The 23,256-nt window shown below is 39.7% G+C and overlaps 2 protein-coding genes across 3 annotated transcripts in view; one reads left to right on the forward strand and one right to left on the reverse strand.

Annotated features, from left to right (window-relative positions):
* ttll7 (tubulin tyrosine ligase-like family, member 7) overlaps nucleotides 1-5,849 on the reverse strand; it is a 47,683-nt gene extending 41,834 nt beyond the window's left edge. The window contains exons 1-5 of the mRNA XM_067229747.1: nucleotides 5,599-5,849; nucleotides 5,067-5,198; nucleotides 3,110-3,231; nucleotides 709-776; nucleotides 355-513 (exon numbers count right to left, since the gene is read on the reverse strand). Coding sequence (XP_067085848.1) covers nucleotides 355-513; nucleotides 709-776; nucleotides 3,110-3,231; nucleotides 5,067-5,198; nucleotides 5,599-5,623 — 506 coding nt within the window. The 5' untranslated portion in view covers nucleotides 5,624-5,849. The remainder of the gene's footprint in view (nucleotides 1-354; nucleotides 514-708; nucleotides 777-3,109; nucleotides 3,232-5,066; nucleotides 5,199-5,598) is intronic.
* A 6,962-nt stretch (nucleotides 5,850-12,811) lies between these two features.
* prkacba (protein kinase, cAMP-dependent, catalytic, beta a) lies at nucleotides 12,812-22,784 on the forward strand. Of its 2 annotated transcripts, none has more exons than XM_067229573.1 (10): nucleotides 12,812-13,194; nucleotides 17,009-17,070; nucleotides 17,324-17,452; nucleotides 18,080-18,178; nucleotides 18,292-18,374; nucleotides 18,558-18,684; nucleotides 20,231-20,326; nucleotides 20,502-20,624; nucleotides 20,779-20,943; nucleotides 21,131-22,784. In XM_067229573.1, the coding sequence occupies exons 1-10, from the start codon at nucleotides 13,149-13,151 to the stop codon at nucleotides 21,254-21,256; spliced, it is 1,056 nt and encodes a 351-aa protein (XP_067085674.1). In that variant the 5' UTR covers nucleotides 12,812-13,148; the 3' UTR covers nucleotides 21,257-22,784. The 2 variants fall into 2 exon arrangements, with proteins under 2 accessions (XP_067085674.1, XP_067085673.1); XM_067229572.1 differs by lacking the exon at nucleotides 12,812-13,194 and adding an exon at nucleotides 14,856-15,078.
* The last annotated feature ends 472 nt before the right edge of the window (nucleotides 22,785-23,256 follow it).

The raw sequence follows: 23,256 nt of genomic DNA on the forward strand, positions 1-23,256 counted from the left end.
AAATGAGGCCTGCAAGGAGAATGGCTTTACACCATTTAGTCTCGGCTCCTTCGTATCGCCAGAGGCATTTTTTTGGGTCAGGGTCATCTCACTCACCACCTCTTGCCCATCTCAATGTTTCTCAATCTCCTTTCCCGGAGCCCCCCCCGCCCTCCAACCCCTCTTCCCACCTCCCACACCACAACCCCCCACCAACCCCTCCGCCAAAACTTTCTCCCTCTCTTGCACTTTCTTGCTCTATTTCTCTCCTCTTTTTAATACGGTCCCTGGATCCGTCTGTCGGCCCCAGTTGGCCTGTCTGTCTATCTGTCTGTCAGAGGAGTCGTGCTGGTGTCCTTCGCCTCCGTGACCTACCCGTGACCCATGGCTCCATTGGCGGGCTTCACGATGAACGTCTTATGCTTGCGTTTCCTCCGCAGCTCCTTCACGTAGTTCTGGAACTGGGTGTACTCCGCCGGGAAGATCCATGTTTTGGGAACAAAGCTGTATTCCTGAGGCTGGCACTTGATCATTCTAGTTGTGGAAGGGAAATGAAGAAAGTTCAGAAGAGAGGAATATCTTAACTGTATGTTTGTTTGCTGCTGTTTGTTTTCTTTGTTTTCGTTCAATCGTTCACTCATTCAGAGGTACTGACAGACAGAGAGAGACTGACAGATTGATTGAAACACAAACAGACACTCTCTAATTTAGGGCATAGGCTACACTTACTTGGACATGTTCCTTGCCAGGCAGTCTTTGCGGCAAATCTCGCCCATTCCGGGGAAATGGTTAATTCTCTACAGAAGAACAAGCAGACATAATGTGCTGTTAAAGCCACAACGTCATTCACCTCCACCACCCCACTCAAATAAAAGATAACATTAAAAGCAGAACCCTGAAGTGAGCTTGCAAAGTTCTGACATTTATGCCCAATTATGGACTCAAAACAAAAGGTGACTGCGGGACCTTCCTTAACCCTTATTTAGTATACCACATCCTTTTTAATTTAAAAAAGGGGAGGTTTTAAAAAGCAGGGAGGGGGTGGAAAAGACGATCAATCTCAACTCCGAGGGGCAAGGTAATTGGTTCTGCATCGGGGGCCCTAGCAATTGTAGTCAGTGACAGATGAATGAATTGCTTTGAATGCACCGGAGGAAGAAAAAAACCCGGAGTTTTTGTATTCTTAGACCAAATGAGCCTGAACAGGGGCGTTAATTAGACTCGTATATGAACTGAAACTTGACAGCAAACTTTCCAAGTAAATTACGAGAGAGTGAGAGAGAGTGAGAGAGAGAAAGAAAGAAAGAAAAAAAGAAAACATGAACACTCGCATGAAAGGAATATGTGATTATCCGTACGAGACTGTCATAATTAGGGGACCAGATTCTGAAGAAATCACAATTATGTCAGGAGCTGTGGCATGTGAGAGGCATGATGGGTGAAAATCGAAACCAGTTGTTTTGAGGATTTCTTCCATTTTACAGGGAAGAGACACTATGCAACTAAAATCCAATAATCTGTAAATAAACTACCTGAATAAATACTCTACACAAAAGTGGTAGAGAGAGTGGCTTTTCTGCTCCTAGGGTAAATATTTTATCTTTGCTGTGAAAGGGAAATAACTTGAATTGTACTTGCACCTGCAAGCAAGTCCAATAAAAGCATATGTTTTGAGCTTTCCCCATTTTGCTAGGCTTGTGGAATCTGGGTTATCTAACCTATTTAGTTTAGTCTACATTTCCTGTTTCCACCCAGGCTATATTGCCCCTGACTGGCCAGTGATTGGATCGATCATTACTGTCCAATGTAATCAAATAGCAGCTTGACAAGATAAATGGTGAACATATGGGGCAGAATGAGAAGGCCAAGTTCACACAGTAGAGACAGAGGTCAAATGCAGGGCCACTTTCAATCCAGCACAGAGACCTCAGGCAACCTACATTGTTTTTCTCTCAGTCATGTCAACAATACGGCAGTCAGGTATCCCTCCCTCTAACCATAACCCTAACCTCTTTCTCTCTCAAATGATTTCACTCTGCCTCTCACTCGATAGTTTTCTGTCCTTCTCCCTCTCATTTCTCCACAGAGCAACAGAAGTAAACAGAGATGGACAGGCAGAGAAAGAGTGAAAGTGTCTGCTAATTTTAAATGACTGACATCGTAACAGACCACAGAAGTTCATATGAGCTGACAGGGCTGTTGTGTTTGGACGAGTCAGGGGACACCGAGACCCTGGAATACTCTTTCCTTTCCGCTGTTCTCTGTCCTCTCTTCCCAACTCCCCTCTCTTCTCTTTCCCACTCACCTCTCCTCATCTCTCCTCTCCACTTCCATCTCCTCTCTCCTCATCTCTCCTCTCCACTTTCCTCTCCATTCCTCTCTCATCTCTCCTTTCCACGTCCCTCTCCTCTCTTCTCCATTCCCCTCTCCTTTCCTCGCTTAATCCTCTGTCTCCCTCTCTTCTCTTCTCCTCATGTCTCTGTTGTGTTTAAAGGAGTCAGAGATCCCGGGGATGATGAAATACCTTTCCTCTCCTCTCCCTTTCACCCCTCCTCTCTCCTCTCCAGGTGCATAAACAGAACAGTGTGTAAGTACACACTAGACACCAGGGGATGCCAAGGACAATCCAGTCAAACACAAGTCCTGGCTTCATTGGGCCTCCCTCATGGTCCAATAGCTCCCCGGCTGTCTGGCTACAGCTGAGACTTTCACCTTGAGTGACCGTAGCCACTCTGACCTGGCATGACACATCACTAAAGGGCCATGATACTTTAAGAGACCACAGGGACCTGTAAGGACTTAAACATGGAGAGGTCTTGAACCCATGTGAGCACCCTGGGATTGAGGTGAAATGAAGCACCTGTTTTTCACAAGTTTCGTACGCGAGAAAGCAAGCATGAACATGTTTTTGCATAATTACGCCCCTAAAATCTGAGAACTTGAAAAACAGCAATATGCTTGGAAGCAGGTCACAAAATAGCAATGAATCATAACAAGAATTCCTTTGGAATGTTTATTGTATTTACTGTATGAAAAAGAAACAATCACAAAGTGTAACCATTCCTAAACCACACCACCTGTGACCATGTATTATTATACCAGTATCAGACTAGTATTACACATGCTGTACCTGATAGTTCCTGAGTTCAGCGATTTTCTCATGCTGCACAGCAGAGTCATTCCAGATGAGGTTGGCTGTTTCATCCTCATCCCTGGTTTTCAGAAAGGCCATTTCACTGATGGCTATACGCACTTCAAAAACACAAACCAACTGAGTCAAAATTAACAATGCAATACTATCTCCCTCCCTCCCCCTCTCCCTCTCTCTCTCTCCCCCTCTCCCCCTCTCTCTCTCTCTCTCTCTCTCTTTCTCTATGTATATGTATATATATATATATGTCCCTCTTAAGGTACTTTTACCAACAACATGATAAAAAGAAACGGTGTCGCGTCCAATAGAAACTATGTGTGTTTGACTTGCCAAAATGGAAAACATGACAAAGTAAGTCAAACATGATTCTTTTGCGATATTTTGTCGTGTTTTGAAGTTATTTTAGTTCATACTTTAACGGTAAATGAGTATTAGAAAGCATGGCTTGAAACTCAGCATGATATTTACCATATTTGGATTAGCTGCACAGCACTCATTCCTAATGCCTTTTTCAAAAAGATAAATTAAATGACCAGTAATGTATTCAAATCCCACTGGAAACTCAAACTATGAGAGATAGGTGGCCAGTGCATTTGGACATTAATCCAATGACTATTCATTATTCACAAACCTAATGAAAAATTCATATGCCCTAACGAAACAAGGTAGTAATTAATTTCTTGAAGGCATGCACATATCTGGAGATTCTGGATCTAATCCTGTGTAATGGTATTTTAACAGATTTTTTTACAGATCAAATGTGACCGCCTATCCAATTAATCAAAGGGCCAAATGCTATTTAGTTAACCTACAGGTTACAAGAGGTGCCTGAAATTGAAGTCTGTCTTGTTTTGTTTTTACAGTCTCTAATTTGAATCACAAGATATTTTTCTGGTCTGTTTCATTGCTATCCAAGGCCCACGCTTGATGTTCGCTTCTACTTGTTTATTGCATTTTTATGGTATTTAACAGTATGTTTCTCTTCAAGTTTTTGTTCTGCAGCAGAATTGCCCTCTTTGGACAATAAAGATTTAGAGAACCTAATTTAATTGAACTCTAGGAGAAAGAGATTTCCACCACCACGTTACAAAATAAGATATACATTTCTGACTGCCTTCTGCTATATAATTTAACCTTTATCCCATACTGTTGAATACTATCAATCATGAGGAAATAAAGAAGACAGGTCCAAAATTGGCAATGGTAAAAATGATTTGCCCATCTGGCCATAAAATGTCCATTGTGCTTCACTTAAACTCTTGGATGTTTCGAAAGTGGTCGCTGCGAGAGTCTCCTCACAGCTAGAGAACAGGTTCGCTGCAAGACTCCTCACCAACCCACGACAACCCCCTACCCATAAGCCCCCTCCTTGCTGCTGACTCCATGCTTTACCTATGTTGTGGGTTCACCCCTGAGATATCATTGCACAATTTACTAGAATACTTGAGAAATGCTTACTCCGCTGTTTTGTCTTTTCCTGTAAAAAAAAAAAAAAGAAACAAAAAAAAAAGAGGAAGCTGCCAAGTTAAATTACCTCACTTGAGATTCTTATTTGTTTTCTGACAAGGCTTAACTGAACTGGAACATTCGCGATGGCACAGCAACTGCTCTATTAAATCTTGTTTGAAGTATTTAACAACAGCTGGCTTGTTGAAATCAAATGTTTTCAAAATCATATCCACCATATCAAATTCGATAACACCGAATTTTCACAGATAACACGGTAGGTACTGACTGAGTTCTGTTGAGAATTTGACAGACTAATATAACACACTTCTGCACCCACACCAACCACCCACATCAACTCACTTCTTATGGTTAGAACAATTAGCTTGGCAAAATTGGAGGCTTATCTAGATCTAGAGAAAGGCTAGTTCCATTCAAGTGAGTATATACTCTGATGTTTCTGATAACAACTGAATAGCCGGTGTCATACCAATTTCGTATTTGGTGCCTGCCATGTTAGCGTTGATGGTGCCCTTCTTCTTCTTGGTGTGGATCTTCCTCCTGCCGCTGCACTGGTAGGGACCAGGTGATGGCCTGCTCACGGGGGGCGCAGCTCGATCCTCTGCAAGGGGGCCAAACACACACAGCATCAGAACAAACTTAGGTCAAAATAAAGGAAAGAAAGAAAACCGTGGCTGGAGATTTTTGACAAGCAATTCTGATTTGAATACAACGCACTTTGGGAATAACACCCAAGTGAGTTATTTTGAAAACCACAAAAACTGTACAAAAAAGGTCTATCGTTTTAGAGCTGGCCATTTGATCATTTTCTGAGCATTCAATGTATGTGCCTGCGCATGTGTGTCTGTGTGGACGCTAATGTGCATTTTGCCTGCCTGCCGGCACACACACACACACACTTTTTAATGACTTTCAGAATGTGTTGGAAGCCTGTGCACGTTTCACATTACAAAAGAATTAACCAAACGCCAACCTTTTTTGTTCCCTCTGTCACAACTCACCTCCATCGTTGGGGGGAGAGGGCATCTCAAGGGCTGGAGAATCAAAGGGGAGAGCAGGGCCCTCTTCCAGACTCGTGGGGGCCTTGCGGCCACTGGAGCCCTCCAGGGACCTTACTTACTCTTCCCTGTCTGCTCTAATACTCGTCTGAAAGCTGGCTGGATCATCCGAGCCTCAATCCGGGCCTGTCGTTCTCCAGCCGGCTCCAGCTTAGCAGTAACAGCGGCGGTGGTTTGAGCGCAGGTAGCGGTGGCAGAGGGGGTCGGGAGGAGGACTTCTCACAGCCCGGCTCATTTACAACCCCCCAGACGACAGGACGGAGGCATGGAGGGAGGATGGATGTGTTGGACGTGGTGCCTGCACAGGGGAAAGAGAAGGAAAGAAGAAAAGTGGGTATTTTTTTCTACTTTTTTTTGTACAGTTGTCTAAGAGGGAGGTTGATTGCTTGAATGTGATTACAGCGGCGGAGCGTGGATTGAGACACTCTCACCGGACCTCCTTGTGATGTGAGGCTGACACCGACCTCAATTTACATCAATCATCCTGACAACATGGTGTCTGTGCACACCAGTAGACGGCTAGGTGGTTATAATTAACAAATGAATGCAAATACAGTGCAGTAACACCACCTAGCCTACAGCTCGGGGTATAATTTGCCGGCATCCTATGGATAGATGTGTGCATCTCATTAAATGTTTATGTCGATGTCCAATTAACAGTTCACACACCTTCCTTCGGTGTATCAGGTTGTGGCCAGCTGAGAACATTTGAACCACAATCAAAGACAACAGACTTACATTTAATGACATGCTTAATGTATTAAGGCAGGGAAAGTTTTGGTTGCCAAATGTGCTTTTACATTTGTGAGGGTAGCCTACATCACACTTGTAATCTGTAGTTACCTTTCCTTTTCTGAGGTATTGTTTTACAATGGATTCTACAGATTTTCTGAAGAGACCAACAGTGGCCTCTTGTGGTTGACTCATGACATGCATCTGAACTGGAGTCCAACAGAAAACACACACACGTGCATGCACGCACACACACACACACACACACACATACAGAAACACAAAAACAAACACTCACACACACACACACACATACATACACAAACAAACACAAACAGCCAACCAATGAGGGGTAGGCCAAATCAATTTGATCACAGTCAACTCAACAAATTAAAATGGGAAAAACAATCTAATCACATTACACGATCACTCAATAACCCTCCCGCTAAATGTCTTCAGTAGGCTGCCAGCCCTGCTACTCTGACAACTAGATTCTAGCCAGAGACGGGGGGGGGGGACTGATGAAGTGAGCTGAGCTGAGCTGCTGACATTAGCTCTCCCCAGGGTGGTGTTCAGTTCACCAGTTAGATTGAAAGAACGGGCTGCTATCAGCATCGCGGAGCAACACAGTGCAGGGCGAAGGGCAGGGCACGGCCCCACCCCTGCCGGTGTCAAGTTAACCCTGCTTGGTCAGGGTGAGGGGGGACAGACAACTGGTTGAACGGACGAAGCTTGCAGACCGGCAGGGCTGTCTCCTGGGGCGGAAGATTTACGTCTAGCCATTAGTGCCCCCTTTCCAACCTGTCTCTCTCTCTGTCTTTCTTGCTCTCACGCTCTTTCTTTCTCTCTAAGCAAGTTAACAACCACTTGAGGATCTTCTCTAAATAAAACACCATCACAAAGCCTACTACATTCAGCCTGTGTTGCTCCGATTTCAAGTCCATAGTTGTATTCCTCACCTCCTCATGGCATTATGGGTATATTATTATTATATATTCTTTATTTGCTGTTATTTATCTTTGCGGTTCTATGCTGTACATGTCATTTTCCAGCAGAGGGAGATAGAAGACTGTCAGCAGAAAGGAAGCGTTTCTATGGACTGCTGCGCTCATGTCAGTTTATAAAGAAAGAAGACATTGTCACACCAGCTCCATGACTACCTCATCTGTATCCCTCTCTATTCATTATCACTCATTCACAACAAATGTGTGCTTGTCCCTCAATGTAAAGTGCCCTTCCAAGAGCTTTATCCTATCCGGCACATGCAGAAATCTCTAGCACATAGTAAGGCAAGTTTTACTAATTATGTTGCTCTGTATATTTTAGTATTTTTCTATGAAAGCTTAGTTTAACTGATGTACGCTGGCTGTGTAGTATAAAACATAAATATATTCAAATAAATAGAAAATAGACTAGACCTATGCCACTGTCCGCATACTATCACACAGTTCAAAAATATCTTAATGTATCTTTGTTGAAAGAAATGTATGACAAAGGTAAGAGGAATAGCCTACCTCATCAAAAATTACCTACCAAATCAAAGGTTGGAGAAAATAAACTTTTTATAATAATCTGTGATAATAAAAAAAAAAATCTAAGAAAAAAAAGGAAGTGCAAAGATAAGCACCTGTCAACATGGCTTTACACATATTTGCCTGCATCAAAAGTAATTTATCAAAGCAGATATCCCAGAGGAGCCTGGAAACACCACCTAAGGGTTTAGCAGACATCAGGAGTTTCATCTGTGCGTGGTGCTCTTTGGCATCCTGTCGTTTCAGCATTCTGGAGAACTCCAAGTATAGCTACCTAAAGGGGATCAATCACTGTGGCATGCAGACCTTTACATTGTTTAGATAGCATTGCAATGCAAAGATTTGGCTACTCATTAAGGCCTAATACAAGACACAATAGGAATCCTAATATCTGCTTTCTCAAACACCAATGTGTGCTTTTCAGTGTATCGTTCAGCTAGTCTACTGCCTTTCCTTGCCCTCTAAGATACATATGTGCATATGGCCTGAATTCATCCCACACTCACTATGGGAAGCTATCTTCAAGTGGTTTTGAGTATCCTGAGAATCTAAAATTAGATCAGTTTTGGCTTGGCTTCATACCATGCTAAGGAGCTGCTGTTGAGAAACCCACGGGTATAGAGATAACCAACAACAAGCAACAGAACTCCAGGCCTAACCTTCTTTCAAGCTACAGGCAAGAGCATTGTAAAATATATATATATATATATAAAATAGATGCCGGTAACCTGAGTGATCGACCCTGTGTGCTGAATATAAAAAAAGAAAAAGAAAACAAAGACATAGGCCAAGACCTCTTCGAAGCCCATATCTATATCACAGGACAAGAAGGCTACTGCATGTCTGTTCCATAAAGCTCTTCTTATGACACATGGGAGGATTATACAGATGAATATGGACTCAATCTGTTTAACAGACACTTAGGCCTAAACGCTTTGTCTTTAATCCAGTGATTATTGTCAGATTAAAACTAGGGTTCATTCAACACTGAGGAAAGCAACAGTCAGATCATTTTGGGGGCGGTGTACAAACGCTTGATTTGATGAACAGGGCTTGTGATGATTCTTTTTCCTACAATTGTGGACATGTTTTCAGATACAAATCAAAGTGGGAGAGTATTTTTTTCGGGCCAAATCTTTCTGTAATTAGGCACATTTTTCTCTGCCTTTGACTTTTAGATTATATATTAATAGATTATAACATTAATTTCCGAAAGGAAAATGTGCATGTCACAGCAGTCCAAATTAAAAATTGACATCATAGGATCAACACAAAATTACGCAGTATTCACAGTGTTGCCTACAACTGTATTTAAAACAAATAGCATTGTATTTCTACTTCAGACTGTTGGTGTGCAATGACTAAACTCAGGTCAGAACTGAGGGTAATTGTGCCCACTATACTTGCTCAAGGACTGTTTTACAAACATCATTTTGCAGGTCCTTTGCTAGAATTGATATGAACTGACTATGATGGTAAATAGTGAGAATAGATAAGCCTTTCCATGCATTTGATTGTCATTACATGTTTATTTTGAACATGTTCAATACATCCAGCAAAGAAATAACCTACCGTTAGTGCAGTGCATAGGGAAGATAAGATAACATGCATTCAGTAAATCAAACTAAAGCTAAACATAGTGGCTATCCCTTTGAGTTCTCCAATGACCCTGTGCTTTTTACAATGACATTTAAATGCCCTACTGATGGTCACCACCACATGGGCGCTTAGTCTTGTAAAATTATGGCCATCAATATGGACAAAATTTGCTATCTTATCTATGTATGCCAATATGATCATTGAGTTGCTGAAAGCTATATTGAAGATTTCATGCTTCAACACCTCCTATTAAAAAGGAGTTGTACGTTATCTAGCTACGTTTTACCAACGATTTCCTATACCGATGTTACACTGTAGTTTTGTTGAAATGACCGAATCACCTGACATGGTTAGCTCTAGCAGATTGGATAGATTAATTTAGCAAGAGTATTGTCATGACATGATTGGTAGCAAGCAGAAGCTTAAGAGCATCTCCTGACTTCACTGCATTATCACCGTTATGATCAAAACAACATGAATTACATCATTACTTAAATTAATATTTATGCACTACATAAACACCGTATTTAGATATGTTATGCCAGTAAGACAGCTCTAGCTTTTATGACGAATGTAGCGAGCTAGCTAGCTAGCTAGCAAGCTAACGTTAGCTAACGTTACCTTATTCATCCAGGCAGCGCCAGCAGCCAGTAGTGCTTGTCGCCGACATAATAGGACGTTATTGCATGCTGATACAGAAATATGCTTTATTACTGGAATTGTATGATATATTTTTAATTAAATGCCTAGTTAAACTGTATGGTGCCCTTTCATACTATTTGCATGGGCCTAGCTGGCTAACACAAAAATCTGCAAAATTGTCCTATGGCGTGCTGTCAGTGCTACAGAGAATACACGGATTGATCCACTCTCTCGATGGGGGGTGGTGCAAACTGAAACACAGAATTGGACATTAAAAGTCCATGTGTACAGCTTGTTGATGGTCTGGTATTTCTAGTAATTACTTATAATACTGATGTTAAGCAATAATTCATTTCGAGAAATGTATTATGTGCCTATGCACATAAAAATTGATATACGTTCACCCATGTTCTCCGTATCATTGTGATATCGAGTGCAAACAAGGAGACATAGCAACGTAAATTTACGCTGTCCAAGGTACCAAAGCAGGTACTGTGCCGAGCTGGGTGAACAGCACACAATCTGTAAAATTGTCAAACTATGACATTCCTATCTATGTTTATGAAACATCGTCAAGTCAAATAGCCTATGTTTATTTATAAATCACATTTAAAAACAGCCAACGCCGACCAAAGTGCTGTACAAAGTGATCAAATAAGGCAAACAACAATAAATAGAAACAAACAGACAAACAAAACAATTAAGCACGAGTGACCCTAAACTGACTCGAAAGCCAAGTTTTGTAGGCTATCATCGTGTCCTATGATACAAAACCGACAGAGATTAAGAGACTCTTAAACGCTGTTATTATGTGTTACATTATTAACTTAATTATATTTTTGTGCCCTATAGAATCAAGTGAAAAACTGTAGGCTATTAGAACCAGGCAGTCTCAATAGAGATAGGCTACGGTCAAAGCCTAAAACGATAACAATGTTCTGATCCAAAATAAAAGAGTGACTTGCAACACGCACATATTTTGATTTTGATGATGTGCATCAAACTGTGTTCATCACTTTATGTTTTTTAGATTAATCTGATTGCATTGTGGTAGAAGTAATCAACAGGCTTCAGTCTGCATGCAGAAGCTAAGGCTACTGTATGCATAGCCTATATCCTTAGCCTATCAATAAGCGTTGATAAGAAATATATAGATTTAACTATTGAACTGAATTTCTATTCCATCGTAGGCCAACTAGGCCTACTTTGGCCTATTTATCAAACATGGTAGGTCAATCAATTTAAGGTGTAAGCTAATGTAAAGCTTGATTTATTAGGAGATTAATCAGAATCAGAATTCGGTTTATTCGCCATGTATGTTATACAAACACGGAATTTACTGTGGCAGGGAGGTGCAAAACACTTAACATATACAGATCTTAAATTAAGTAAAAGTACAAAAGTTTAACTATTTCTAAGAACTAAACAATCTAAGAATACAACAATTTAAATATAAAATCAAATATATATAAGAATAAGAATAACATTAACATTAATTCACAGGGTCCAACCAGAACTATGTTGAACTGCTTTTACAAATTGGTTGAATGTAACTCCCTGACTGTAGCCTAACGTGCACAACGATAGCCTACACATAAGATACGCTCTCTATGCAATACACCAAAATGTATACTAGATTAAACCAAAGTGCATGAATTAATCGGGGTTGTCATCTTTTGGAACATTTTTATGGTTCTTCTATTTAGTTACAAATGGTTCTAATAGCCTATAGAATACGTGAAAACTATTTGTCCAAGGATGTCAAGTCTTTAGAGGTCATTAATATCATTAGTTTTACACATGTTGAATCTTTATACACAACAGCGCATATCATTACCTTGCTACTGCCACAAAGAAAGCGCACCCAATTTCAAAATAAAAACATCATAGTATGTGATTCATAGTAGGCTATGCAATGCAATAAAATGAATAAGCAACATGTAATATTTTTTATGAAAACTGGTACGGTAACAAAAATACAGAAAAAAAAGAAGAAGCATTACATATGGTGTTATTGAAATGACTACTGGCAGCTGATGTTATCTCTGGGAGATTTTGTTTTCATTATTATTTCCATATTAAAATGTCATAGACTGATGGAAAATAGTAGGCCTACGGGGCATAGGGTAGCCTATATTCTCCTGATATGACGCTGTGATAAACCTTTTCTATAGGCTAGGCCTACTGAATAGCCTACATTCAGAAACGCATCAGAACATATTTGTTCTCCTAAATTATCCACAGAAAGTGAACACTCCTTTGGGACATTACAGAAAGGATTCTGAGAGCTTTTTTATTGTTGTTTTTTTACTTGGACATCTTCGCCGCTTACGTTTACAATGATAACATCATTTTCTGGCGTGCAAAAAGCTACGGTCTACTCGTTTTGGTAAAAAGTAACAATGACTTGTCAAAGGGTTGGACAAAGCGGCGGGATAGATTTTTTTTACGTTACTCAATCATTCAATGTGATTATACTGTTATTTTACTACAATTTCTTGTACAGTTTTTTGAAAAACGGACTCAGTGGAGAAAATATATATTTTGCTCCTTGGTTAAGGTTTGGGATTGAAAACAAGCAACACCTATGTGTACCGCTTGGTGGCCCGGGAGATTAAGGACATTTGTGTTGATTTTTTTCTGATTAGTGACTGTCAATGGTTTAGAACGGCAGGCTGAGTTCAAAAGCCTGAATAATGCTTTCACATTAATGATAACGGTGGTTTACTATTTGAACGACTAAATGCATCTTGAATACCGGATTTTCATTTTGAATACAAGGTAGTTCCAACAACACGGATCCTATCCTGTCCGGCAGTAGAGACGACATTGATGTTAGCCAGCCAGCTAACAGGCTGAAATCGTAGCTGGCTGAAGACGAATACCTTGCTGGCTAGCTCGTTTACTGTAGTAGCTAGCAGCGGACCCCAACATAATCGCCATCATCGCTTTTAGTTTGCTAGTCGTTTAACGCCGTGTCTTCCTACGATGGGAAACGCTGCAACCGCCAAGAAAGGCAATGAACAAGAAAGCGGTGAGTATATGGTGCTAACACTGCTATCCAGCCAGCTATCTGTACAATTGACCGCGCGACTAACTAGCACACTAGTGGCTGTCTTAACAAGCTGGTACTGTACAATATCAAACGGATTTGACTGAGACTTAGCAGCAGTAGTCTTACTGCTTCTGTAGCTACTAGTGTGTGCAGCAAGTTTAGCAGTAAATACCAATAGTAGCTAGCTAACATAGTTAGCTAGGCTAAAAAACAGGCTACAGGTATTAACCCAAATCTAACGGTCTGGCCAAGCTGACGACGGAGTCGGAGGGCACGGTATCTACTGTACGGCAGTCAAGCATTTAGCCTAAGTGTACAGTAGCGAACAATTGTTATTCAAACATATGTGGAAAATTTACACGGGCCACAAACTGTTTGGTTAGGCTATCTAGCTAATTTAACGGTTGTGTAGCTTGTATCTAGCAAACTAAATTAGACTAGCAATCCACCTTGCAAGGTAAATAAGGCCTTGTAGTTGTAGCAATGCACCGCGATAGCTGACACTAGTTAGCTACAGTGAGCTAGTAGTAGTGAGCTAGGACTAGCTAGCGTTAAATATAAACCATTATGTTAGCTAGCAGGTAAATGTGCAAACACTTAGTTTGGATGTCTACGATGCAGTGTTGAGGCAATCTTATTCTAGGCTGTCGAGTAAAGTTAAATAGAAATTGGCCTAATTGACGACTTGTCTACATACTCTTTTGTACAATGCCTAATAGTATAGCTTGCATGAATGTTTTAAATAATTCATGAAGTATAAGATATATAGCCTGTACATATCATAGATGTGTAGACATTAAGTGAAATGACATTGAGGGCTCAAATTATCATCATCATTGAAAAGTTTTTACTAAGTAGAATGAGTGATCAATCACACCATGTCAAATGCACCTGTTAAAAACAGGAGCAAGAGGGCACTGTGGCTTGTATTTAGTTTTTCTGTATGTCATTTGTGACTGGGTTAATCCACCATATTGCATCATGGCCAGTAGTATGTCTTGAGCACTGTTCTTGACCTGCTGTCTGATTGGCAGACATCTATGGCAACATAGACTTGTGCCATCAGTAACTTGTATCTATTTTGAACAGGCAAAGAACTACTGTATAACTACAAACAATTCACAGACTACTCTCACAGCTGTCTATGTAAAAGGAAGCCACATTTGGTTTCACCACATTCCATGTTACAAACATAAGACCTATATTAAACCTACATTTTTCTGTATCTATTTCAGTCAGATTCAACCTCAGGAGTTGGGTTACTTATTTTAGGGGTTTAATAAAAGCCTGATTTGGGAAAATCTTGAGAACTGCATTGTTCAGAATAACCACTAGAGAGCATTAGCAACAAAAATAAATGAATAAAAACGTTACTTGAACACGGTTCTGAAATGAATATGCCCTTAAACATTTTAACTCTGCATTTGTTTCTTTGTGTGCTTTATACATTTTTTTATCAATAAGCATTCTTGTGGAAACATGTTTGTGCACAGACTTAGGACTGCAGGCCAGACAAACACGCCTTTGGCTGCTCAAATAGGGGCGTAAAGTACTTGAACAGGAAGCCCAACCAGCTTAGTATGTGGTTAGCCAAGCGTTGCTTTTCACTTGCTGGGAACAGGAAGTGTCTATCACTTTGTATGGCCTGCAAACAGAACGCTTTGGTTGGGTTATTTACTAGCTGTAAATGTGGATGAAGAACTTGTCTTGAAATGGCCCAGGGAAGGGACCACTCTTTCCTAAAGCTGGACGACCTGGCAAACCGATTCTTCCACAAGTATCGCAAGGGTAACCAAGAGCAGAAAGGACATGAGAGTGAAGGGCCTCACTTGTCAGAGTTTACCATCATTTGGGATAAATTAAGTAAGTGTGTTAACGTTATGCTGTCAGATTACTCAAACAGGCTTTAGGCTTATATTTAGGACAAAGGAAAAAATGCTACACAGTGGATGCTTGGTCCTTCCTGTATTGCATAATAGCAAACAGTTTATTTTTAGTTCCAGCCCACAGAGAGCAAAAATAATAGATAAATTGTGGTTGAAGGGTTAAGAATGTCTTAATTGTATTTAAGTCTAGAGGTTCTTTGGCCATGTTGCCTGTGAGATGATCAGAGGTTGGCATTTTCACTCCCGGCATCACTTTTTACTCTGAATACTCACCAAAACAACGGCTTAAAATGCAATCTATTGCTCTCTGAGTGAAACTTCCTCTTTCGGTACATAACTGCAAACTATGACCGTAGACAGCTTTCCAGGCATGTACTCATTTAAAAGATATTTTAGTTAGTGTGTATTTACTGCAAGAAATAAGCTCACCTTTAATGTAGAGCGTTTGCAATTGAAACTGATCTAAAGCGGTACTACAGTAGCTGACACCCTTTCTTGTAATCATTGAATACTTTCTGTTATAGACACACTGTAAAAACGCTTTGTTCAATTTGCACTCATTTCACTCATCAGAATAGATATCAGTCTGTGCTGTCATTTTCTTTGTACTTCTTGGAGTAGTGTGTGAAATATTTTCATTAATCACTGTTGTTTTTCTCCTTTTTTGTCTCCAACGTTTCAGCTGTAACTCTTATGTTGAATGTGTCAGAAAATAGTAGTTTTTTTAACTGGGGAATTGACTAAAATCTTGCTACAGGTGATTCTTAATTATACTCAAGTTTTATACATTCAATAACATGCTACTCCTATTGCCAGATAGACGATCCTACATTAAATTAAGTAAAGTATCACCATGATGATGTCGACATAAACATACCCAGTTAGCATGTGCATTGACCAAAATTTTACTAGTCTGCTCTAAACCAAAGTAACTAAGTTGTCTTGAGACAGGGTCTGTCTTAAATTGTCTTCAATGTCATTTTGTTGTATTACATCTAATCCACAAATGTTCTTGTTTTAGCAATACATAAACCTTTCTTCCCTCTTTTCTCCTTCATTTCCATCCATGTGGGTGAATGTTCCTGCAAATCGTTGGTGAACTATAGAGACTTTTGGTATGCTCATTCTTTCACAAGCTGTCCTAAGTCATAGAGAAAGTAGATTCAACATCTTGCAAAATACTTTCAATAAAAAAAATTGACCTACATCGCTACTTAGTTGTGGCTAGCACATGGATTAGCAAATTATCAGCGTTTTTGCTATTCACTAAGAACCCTTGATCCAACATGGACAATGTGCCTCTCAGTGAGTAACCAATCCGGCATGGTAAAAAAATGTGCACAGGCAAACTGACGTGCTCCCATAGTATACACAAGAACCACTACATTTAGGCATGCACTATAACACCATGGATTTGGCCGATAGTCTTATTGACATTTCTCTGTTACTACGGACTGCTGTCTGCTGTGATTTCCACAACTTGCTTCTTTTTCTTTTTTTTGCTTGCACTGTAGTTAACGGTTTGCTGTTCATGTTGAACTTTCCATTTACCAATGCTAGTTTTCGTCTTGGAATAGCCATAGCAGGACCCTTGGAAGGGAACAGTCTCTCTCGTTCAATTGACCTGCTTAAGAAGCACTTGAGAGCTTTTTGCATCTCTTCTTCTTTGAATTGCTTGCCTATTAGGTGTTTGGGTTTTGTTGTAACAACAAAAAAAAAACTTTACGTTGAAGTTACAGTACTGCTACAGTACTTGACTTAAGCCTGACCCAAGTATTAATTCATTTGGTTAGTGTTTTGATCCCCACACACAATTCCCTGAACAAGTTGTCAATTTTGCTAGCCAGAAACTCTTGCCCATCTTGTTTACAGGCATGCTAATTGTTTCCCTTGGTGTGTTTTTTCAGTGAAAGAGTTCTTAGCAAAAGCCAAAGAAGATTTTTTAAGGAAATGGGAGTGTCCACCACAGGTATGGGAATGTAAAATAGATTATTTGTTGTATTTTCTAAAAGGGAGTAGTTCCACTTCTTACTACATTGTAACTCTAAATTATTCTGCATGGTAAAGGAAGCCCCTGATGGTGTAGATTAATGGTGTATAAGAGGTTGATTGTGCATTTTTTATCAAATGCGTTTATCAATGGCTCAAACACTATCACTACTGCAAATGTTGCAAAAGAGCTGTTTTGCGGTTTGCATTTCCCTGATAATGTGTTTCCTCAGAGCACAACTGGCCTGGATGACTTTGATAGGCTGAAGACTCTAGGCACCGGCTCATTTGGGAGAGTTATGTTGGTAAAACATAAAGGAACAGAACAGTTCTATGCCATGAAGATCCTGGACAAACAGAAAGTGGGTATTCACTCATTTGTTCTGACAACAGCAAAACCAGAACCCCTTTTCATGTCATTTCTAAAATGGCTGACTTTATGCAGCGATTGGTTGTAGGCGAACTGTCATTTATGGTTTCATTGCTTCAAAAGGAAATGGAAAGTAATCTGTTGGGTTTTTTTTTTTGGAGGGGGTGTTGTGAGCAACATGGCGAAAACCTCAAAGACAGCATGAAAAGCTTCTCTAGTCTTGTCAAAGAGAAACTTGTTAACACAAACTACTGTGTGTAGATGTGCCAAAATATACCTAATGCAAACTCCCCTAATGTTTTCATATGTGCACTCTCCCCTTTAAATCTAAAATGCAAAGCAATTAATTAACAAATTTGGATAGTTTGTCTTCCCTCTCACATGACCCATTTGAAGGTCAGCATACACATGGCAGTCCTTTGTAGAGGTTTAAACAAACATGTGCCTTTAGATAGACCGTGTAAAAGATAAGTACTGATATACAGTATAAACACCCACAATGTTCAACTGTATACTTTCATGGATAAACAGTTTTGTAGATGGTTGTTATCCTTTGGTTGAATGCAGTTTATTTTATATTTATGTCTAATCATTCCTTTCATTATGCGGTTAACAACAGGTTGTGAAGCTGAAGCAGATAGAACACACTCTAAATGAGAAAAGAATACTGCAGGCTGTCTCCTTCCCCTTTCTTGTCAGACTGGAGTATGCCTTCAAGGTACACAGGATTTAAGTGGTTAAGCCGTTAAATCTGTTTGTCTTATTTTAACAGAAGACAGGCCTGGGAAAGGTTAGCCGTGTCTGATAATGGCTTTCATTTTGTTATCGCAGGACAACTCCAACCTCTACATGGTGATGGAATACGTCCCGGGTGGAGAGATGTTCTCACACCTCAGACGCATTGGGAGGTTCAGGTAACAGAAATTAACCAAAGAGATCTCTGTCGGTCAATTTAGCAACTGAATTTCTTCACAGACAAGCCGTGTGTAAAAAGCCATGTATAGCCGGTTGAACTGTGGTATACTGCATTGCATGCATGGCTATGACGTGTCTCTCCAGACCAAGTCATAACCTCCCCCCCCAATATTTTTCCACAGTGAAAATCATGCACGATTTTATGCAGCTCAAATAGTACTTACCTTTGAGTACCTACACTCGCTAGACCTCATCTACAGAGACCTAAAGCCTGAAAACCTTCTCATCGATCAACATGGGTACATCCAGGTAAGCAGCTGGCTGATAATCTACTGAAATTGGCAGCTCATGTTTTGCCATTTTGCCCTTTTTTGTTTAGTTTTAAGACAATATAATTTTTTGTGAAGTCTTGTAAGGTTTTTTCTAGATGTTTTGACAATTCGCAACATCTATTTTCCATTTTTATGCCTCCACCAGTGATATTATGTTTTTGTGTTGTCCGTCCATCTATCCATCCCATTCTCATGAACGGGATGTTGTGAGCGCCTTGAGAAACTTTCTTAACATTTTGCACAAACATCCACTTGGACTCAAGGATGACATTATTTGATTTTGGTGGTCAATGTCACTGTGACCTCACATCCATCACATTATCAAGAATGTGATATTTCAGGAACGTTTGGAGAGAATTTCATTACATCTGGGATCTGACACATCCACTTAGATTCAAGGATGAACTCAGAATTTTGTGGCGAAATTGTTAATTAAATGGTAATTTCATTCTAAATATATATATATATATATATATATATATCAGTAACCCAAAGTTCAAAGACTCTTTGAAGTTCTTCCCGGATCAAGAGGTCATTGGAGGAAGTTCAGTGGACAAAGGCATTGAGTTGCCAATTTGAACACATGTATGTAAACATGGACAGGTACACGACTGTGTCGTTTTCTAATTGAATATGCCAATAAAAAATTACAACTGTATTGGCTGGCTAATTGGCTTTGCCAAGATGGCAAGATTGAGTCAAACAAAGAAACTACCAAATACACTATTTTAACTGCATCTTGACTGTGGCAGAGGCATACAATCGTGAGCCAGTTATTTCTAGTTTCTACCGTCTTGACAGGTTTCCCAGTTCCTGTTACATTTAGTGAGAATACAACACATCCCCTGCTGATAACCCTCCCTGTGAAGCATGGTGGGGTCAGGCCCATGTTATTTACATTTACATGTAGTCATTTAGCAGACACTCTTATCCAGAGCGACTTACAGTAAGTACAGGGACATTCTCCCCAAGGCAAGTAGGGTGAAGTGCCTTACCCAAGGACACAACGTCATTTTGCATGGCCAGATTTGAACCCGGCAACCTTCTGATTTAATAGCCCGATTCCCTAACCGCTCAGCCATCTGACCCCCTATGTTATAGGAATATTAGAACGCACTGGACCACCTGTCAGGAAATAGTTTAAATTGGATGTAGCAAAATGCAGAACCATCCTTCCAAAAGTGACCAAGCTATAACTGTAGTATGAAAGAAGGATGGTTAATTATTTCCAAATGTACTGTAGGTATGCAAACCTACAGTTGGTGTTCCTGCAAGTATAGGTGAGGTAGGAACTTTGATCCAACAAAGATATTCTAGTTTTGTGTTTCCTAGTAATTACATCTTAATGAAGGTCCTATTTAAAGCATTTTATGCAGTAGTAATGTAGCAAATGGTGAAAACGGCTGTAGACACAGGCACTCTGGGTCTGTGTGTTGTCAGTGTAGCGTTATCTGTTGGCCCCTAGGTTTAACAGCTTGACTGCATGGCTCTGAATGTTTCCCTGGTTATCTGGTGTATGACAGGTCACAGACTTTGGTTTTGCCAAGAGAGTAAAAGGGAGGACTTGGACATTGTGTGGAACTCCAGAGTACTTGGCTCCGGAGATCATCCTCAGCAAGGTAGGCACTTCTTTCCAGTAATGCATCTTTCTTCCTATCTCCGAATCTACTTCCTGCTTGTGTTGGAATATGTTAATGACAAGAACAAATACAGACTTTTTTTGATAGAGCAGTTTAAGTTTGCAATTTGAGCTTTTTCTTTTTCCTCCCCTCTACTGTTCTTTCTGCTTTTTAGGGCTACAACAAAGCAGTGGACTGGTGGGCACTGGGAGTCCTGATTTATGAGATGGCTGCTGGGTACCCTCCCTTCTTTGCTGATCAGCCCATCCAGATCTATGAGAAAATTGTGTCTGGCAAGGTTTGTCCAGAAAGGTTTTCAATTCCACACTTGGACTCGTCCCTGTATTTTGAGCTTTTTAGTGTCCTCGTCTCTAGAGATGTATAGAATTGTGACACCCTACGTGGTTGAACAGGTTTTTCATCAAAGTGGAAATGCCTATTCTGTTTTGTAGGTACGATTCCCCTCCCATTTTAGCTCCGACCTGAAGGACCTGCTGAGGAACCTGCTCCAAGTGGACCTGACAAAGCGATTTGGCAATCTGAAGAACGGAGTGAACGACATCAAGAACCACAAGTGGTTCGCCACAACTGACTGGATCGCCATCTACGAAAGAAAGGTAGGCAAAAAACCTTGATCATTGAATGCATTCATAGAACACCCAATTTGAAGTAATATTTACATCTTATAGATGTAGATAAATGCTTTGTTAACATTGCAAAATTGTGCTATTCAGACTAAATTGTTTGTGATTTATGTAATGACCCATTTATCTTTCTCTGATCATGATCAATCTCAACGCTTAGGTGGAGGCTCCCTTCATACCGAAATGCAGAGGACCGGGAGACACAAGCAACTTTGATGACTATGAAGAGGAGGAGGTCCGCGTCTCAGACACAGAAAAGTGTGCAAAAGAGTTTTCAGAATTCTAATGCGTTGCCAGGGGGTTCCGTCCGGGCTCTCTCACACGCACGCACACACAGTCATTGGGATTTCTTTTGCACTCTTTCGAAGGTGAGGGGGAAGCTAAGACCATCATGTGTTCAAAACAATTGCCTAGTTCCTTCATTCCACAAGGCTGAATGAGGTCCTTTTTGCCATGATCCTCCTAGCGGCAGAGTAAGCACTGACGTATACACAGGCACATTATGCAGACATCCCTTGTGCTGCACACATACTAGACCACGTTTGTATTGTTTTTCTTCTTTCTTTTTTGAATATATATATGTATGTTTATATATATGTACATACATATATTTGTTGCTTTTTAGAATTCCCCTCCCTCCCTTCCCACCATTTTGAACCAAGTGATTATTTGCAAAGCAAGATGAAAACCAATTATAGCCCATTTTATAGTGGCACAAAGAGTGATTGATTGTACTAGGCGGAATTGCACATATTTGTGATTTAAGGTGGGGGAGGGGGTATTCTTTTTTTTCTCCCAGTTCTTGCCACAAATTCTTGCCAGTTATTGTCTGTTACATGCCTAAGTGTGTTTTAGGTTCAAATTCAAGTTTGTTGGCCCAGTCTCTAATCCTAAACATGTTGCTGTACTTCAGAAGTAGACCTTGTCTTTGTGCATATAGAAAAGAACATATATCAAGTGAAGACATTTTTTAAAACACCATGTGTTTCTAGAGCATGACCAAAATGTTACCAAGAAATCAGAGAAAAAGTTAAGTTTAATATCACTGAGATAGACCTCTTGTGTTTTCAGTGTTTATTATCACATGGGCATTCAGTCCTCAACAAGAGGGTTATCAAGGAGTGGCAAACCTAATTATGTCAAAGCTGTTTTAGTTTATAAATTCACATTTCTTTTCATTTTTTTCATTTATGTTTTTTTGTTTTTGTTTTTTACAGTTTGTCAGGTCACAGGGCATTTCTTTTTACCTCAGCATAGGTATTATATTGAAATTAAACTTGAGATGAATATATATACCAGGTAGAACAAAGTTTTAATTCCGAAGGAAACTTGTGGACAGAAATGACCCATTTTTGTATGGAAATTAGTCATCTTTAAAATATGTATGTAGACATTTGTTTTGGAAAGGAAAAGTGATGATTTGGTGGCCTGGTTGTTATGTTTTCGTAGAGGGTATGTAGTTGTGTGGGTCACATGGAAAGAGTTTTATTTATTTTGTTTGTTTGTTTTTGTGGCCATCTCTTAACATCATGATAAAACAAAATTATATTATTTTATTTTTCCCCAGAATGTTTGTACCTCCATACATGACTATAGTGCATGTGTTGCATCTGGCTTGTATGGAAAATTATGTTTTGAGTTTTAAGTTTTATCCTCAAAAATACTCACGTACGGATTTCACTTGTTATTGATTTTTGAGAGCTTCAGCACATTTATGACATCTTGTTTATTGAATTTCACAAGACACAATTCTTTTAGATTTTTTATTTATACTTGTATGTTGTCTAATAAACCTTCATAGTTTTGATATGTTCGAGGTTCGTTCAGATTTATTTACAGAATAGTGTTCAAAAATATTTACTTATTACTCCTATTTGATCCAAAATGGAAATAAAACCAACACATTTACTACTAAGTCAATAGAATTAATTGACTCCCATGTCCATTCTACGTCCAGTTCTTCAAAGCATTTCATACATTAAAAGGATCTTGTGTATAATATTTCTCCTCTCGAAATGAAAGGCCCTTGCCAACTTGAATTGAATTTCCACAATTGAGTACCACTATTGACGGAAGGGGTATGACAGGAATAGATACATTTAATCTGGATAAAATCATCTGGATAACATTGCCCCTTAGTAGTAAGCATGTGTAAAGTCTCAGCGTGTTTAAAAAAACAAAACAAAAAAATTGATATATATATATATATCAAGGTAGATTCTCTCCCCCCAATTATGTGTGTAATGTTTGTTGACAAGTTCTTAAATGTAAATTATAGCAAGTTTT

The sequence above is a fragment of the Osmerus mordax genome, chromosome 26 (genome assembly GCF_038355195.1).
Source record: "Osmerus mordax isolate fOsmMor3 chromosome 26, fOsmMor3.pri, whole genome shotgun sequence".
Lineage (NCBI taxonomy): Eukaryota > Metazoa > Chordata > Actinopteri > Osmeriformes > Osmeridae > Osmerus > Osmerus mordax.

Coding starts and splice junctions, on each gene's coding strand:
- prkacba (XM_067229572.1), top strand. CDS start 14,928: ATGGCCCAGGGAAGGGACCACTCTTTCCTAAAGCTGGACGACCTGGCA. Junction 18,179..18,291: donor GACTGGAGTATGCCTTCAAG/GTACACAGGATT, acceptor TTGTTATCGCAG/GACAACTCCAACCTCTACAT. Junction 20,625..20,778: donor AGAAAATTGTGTCTGGCAAG/GTTTGTCCAGAA, acceptor TCTGTTTTGTAG/GTACGATTCCCCTCCCATTT.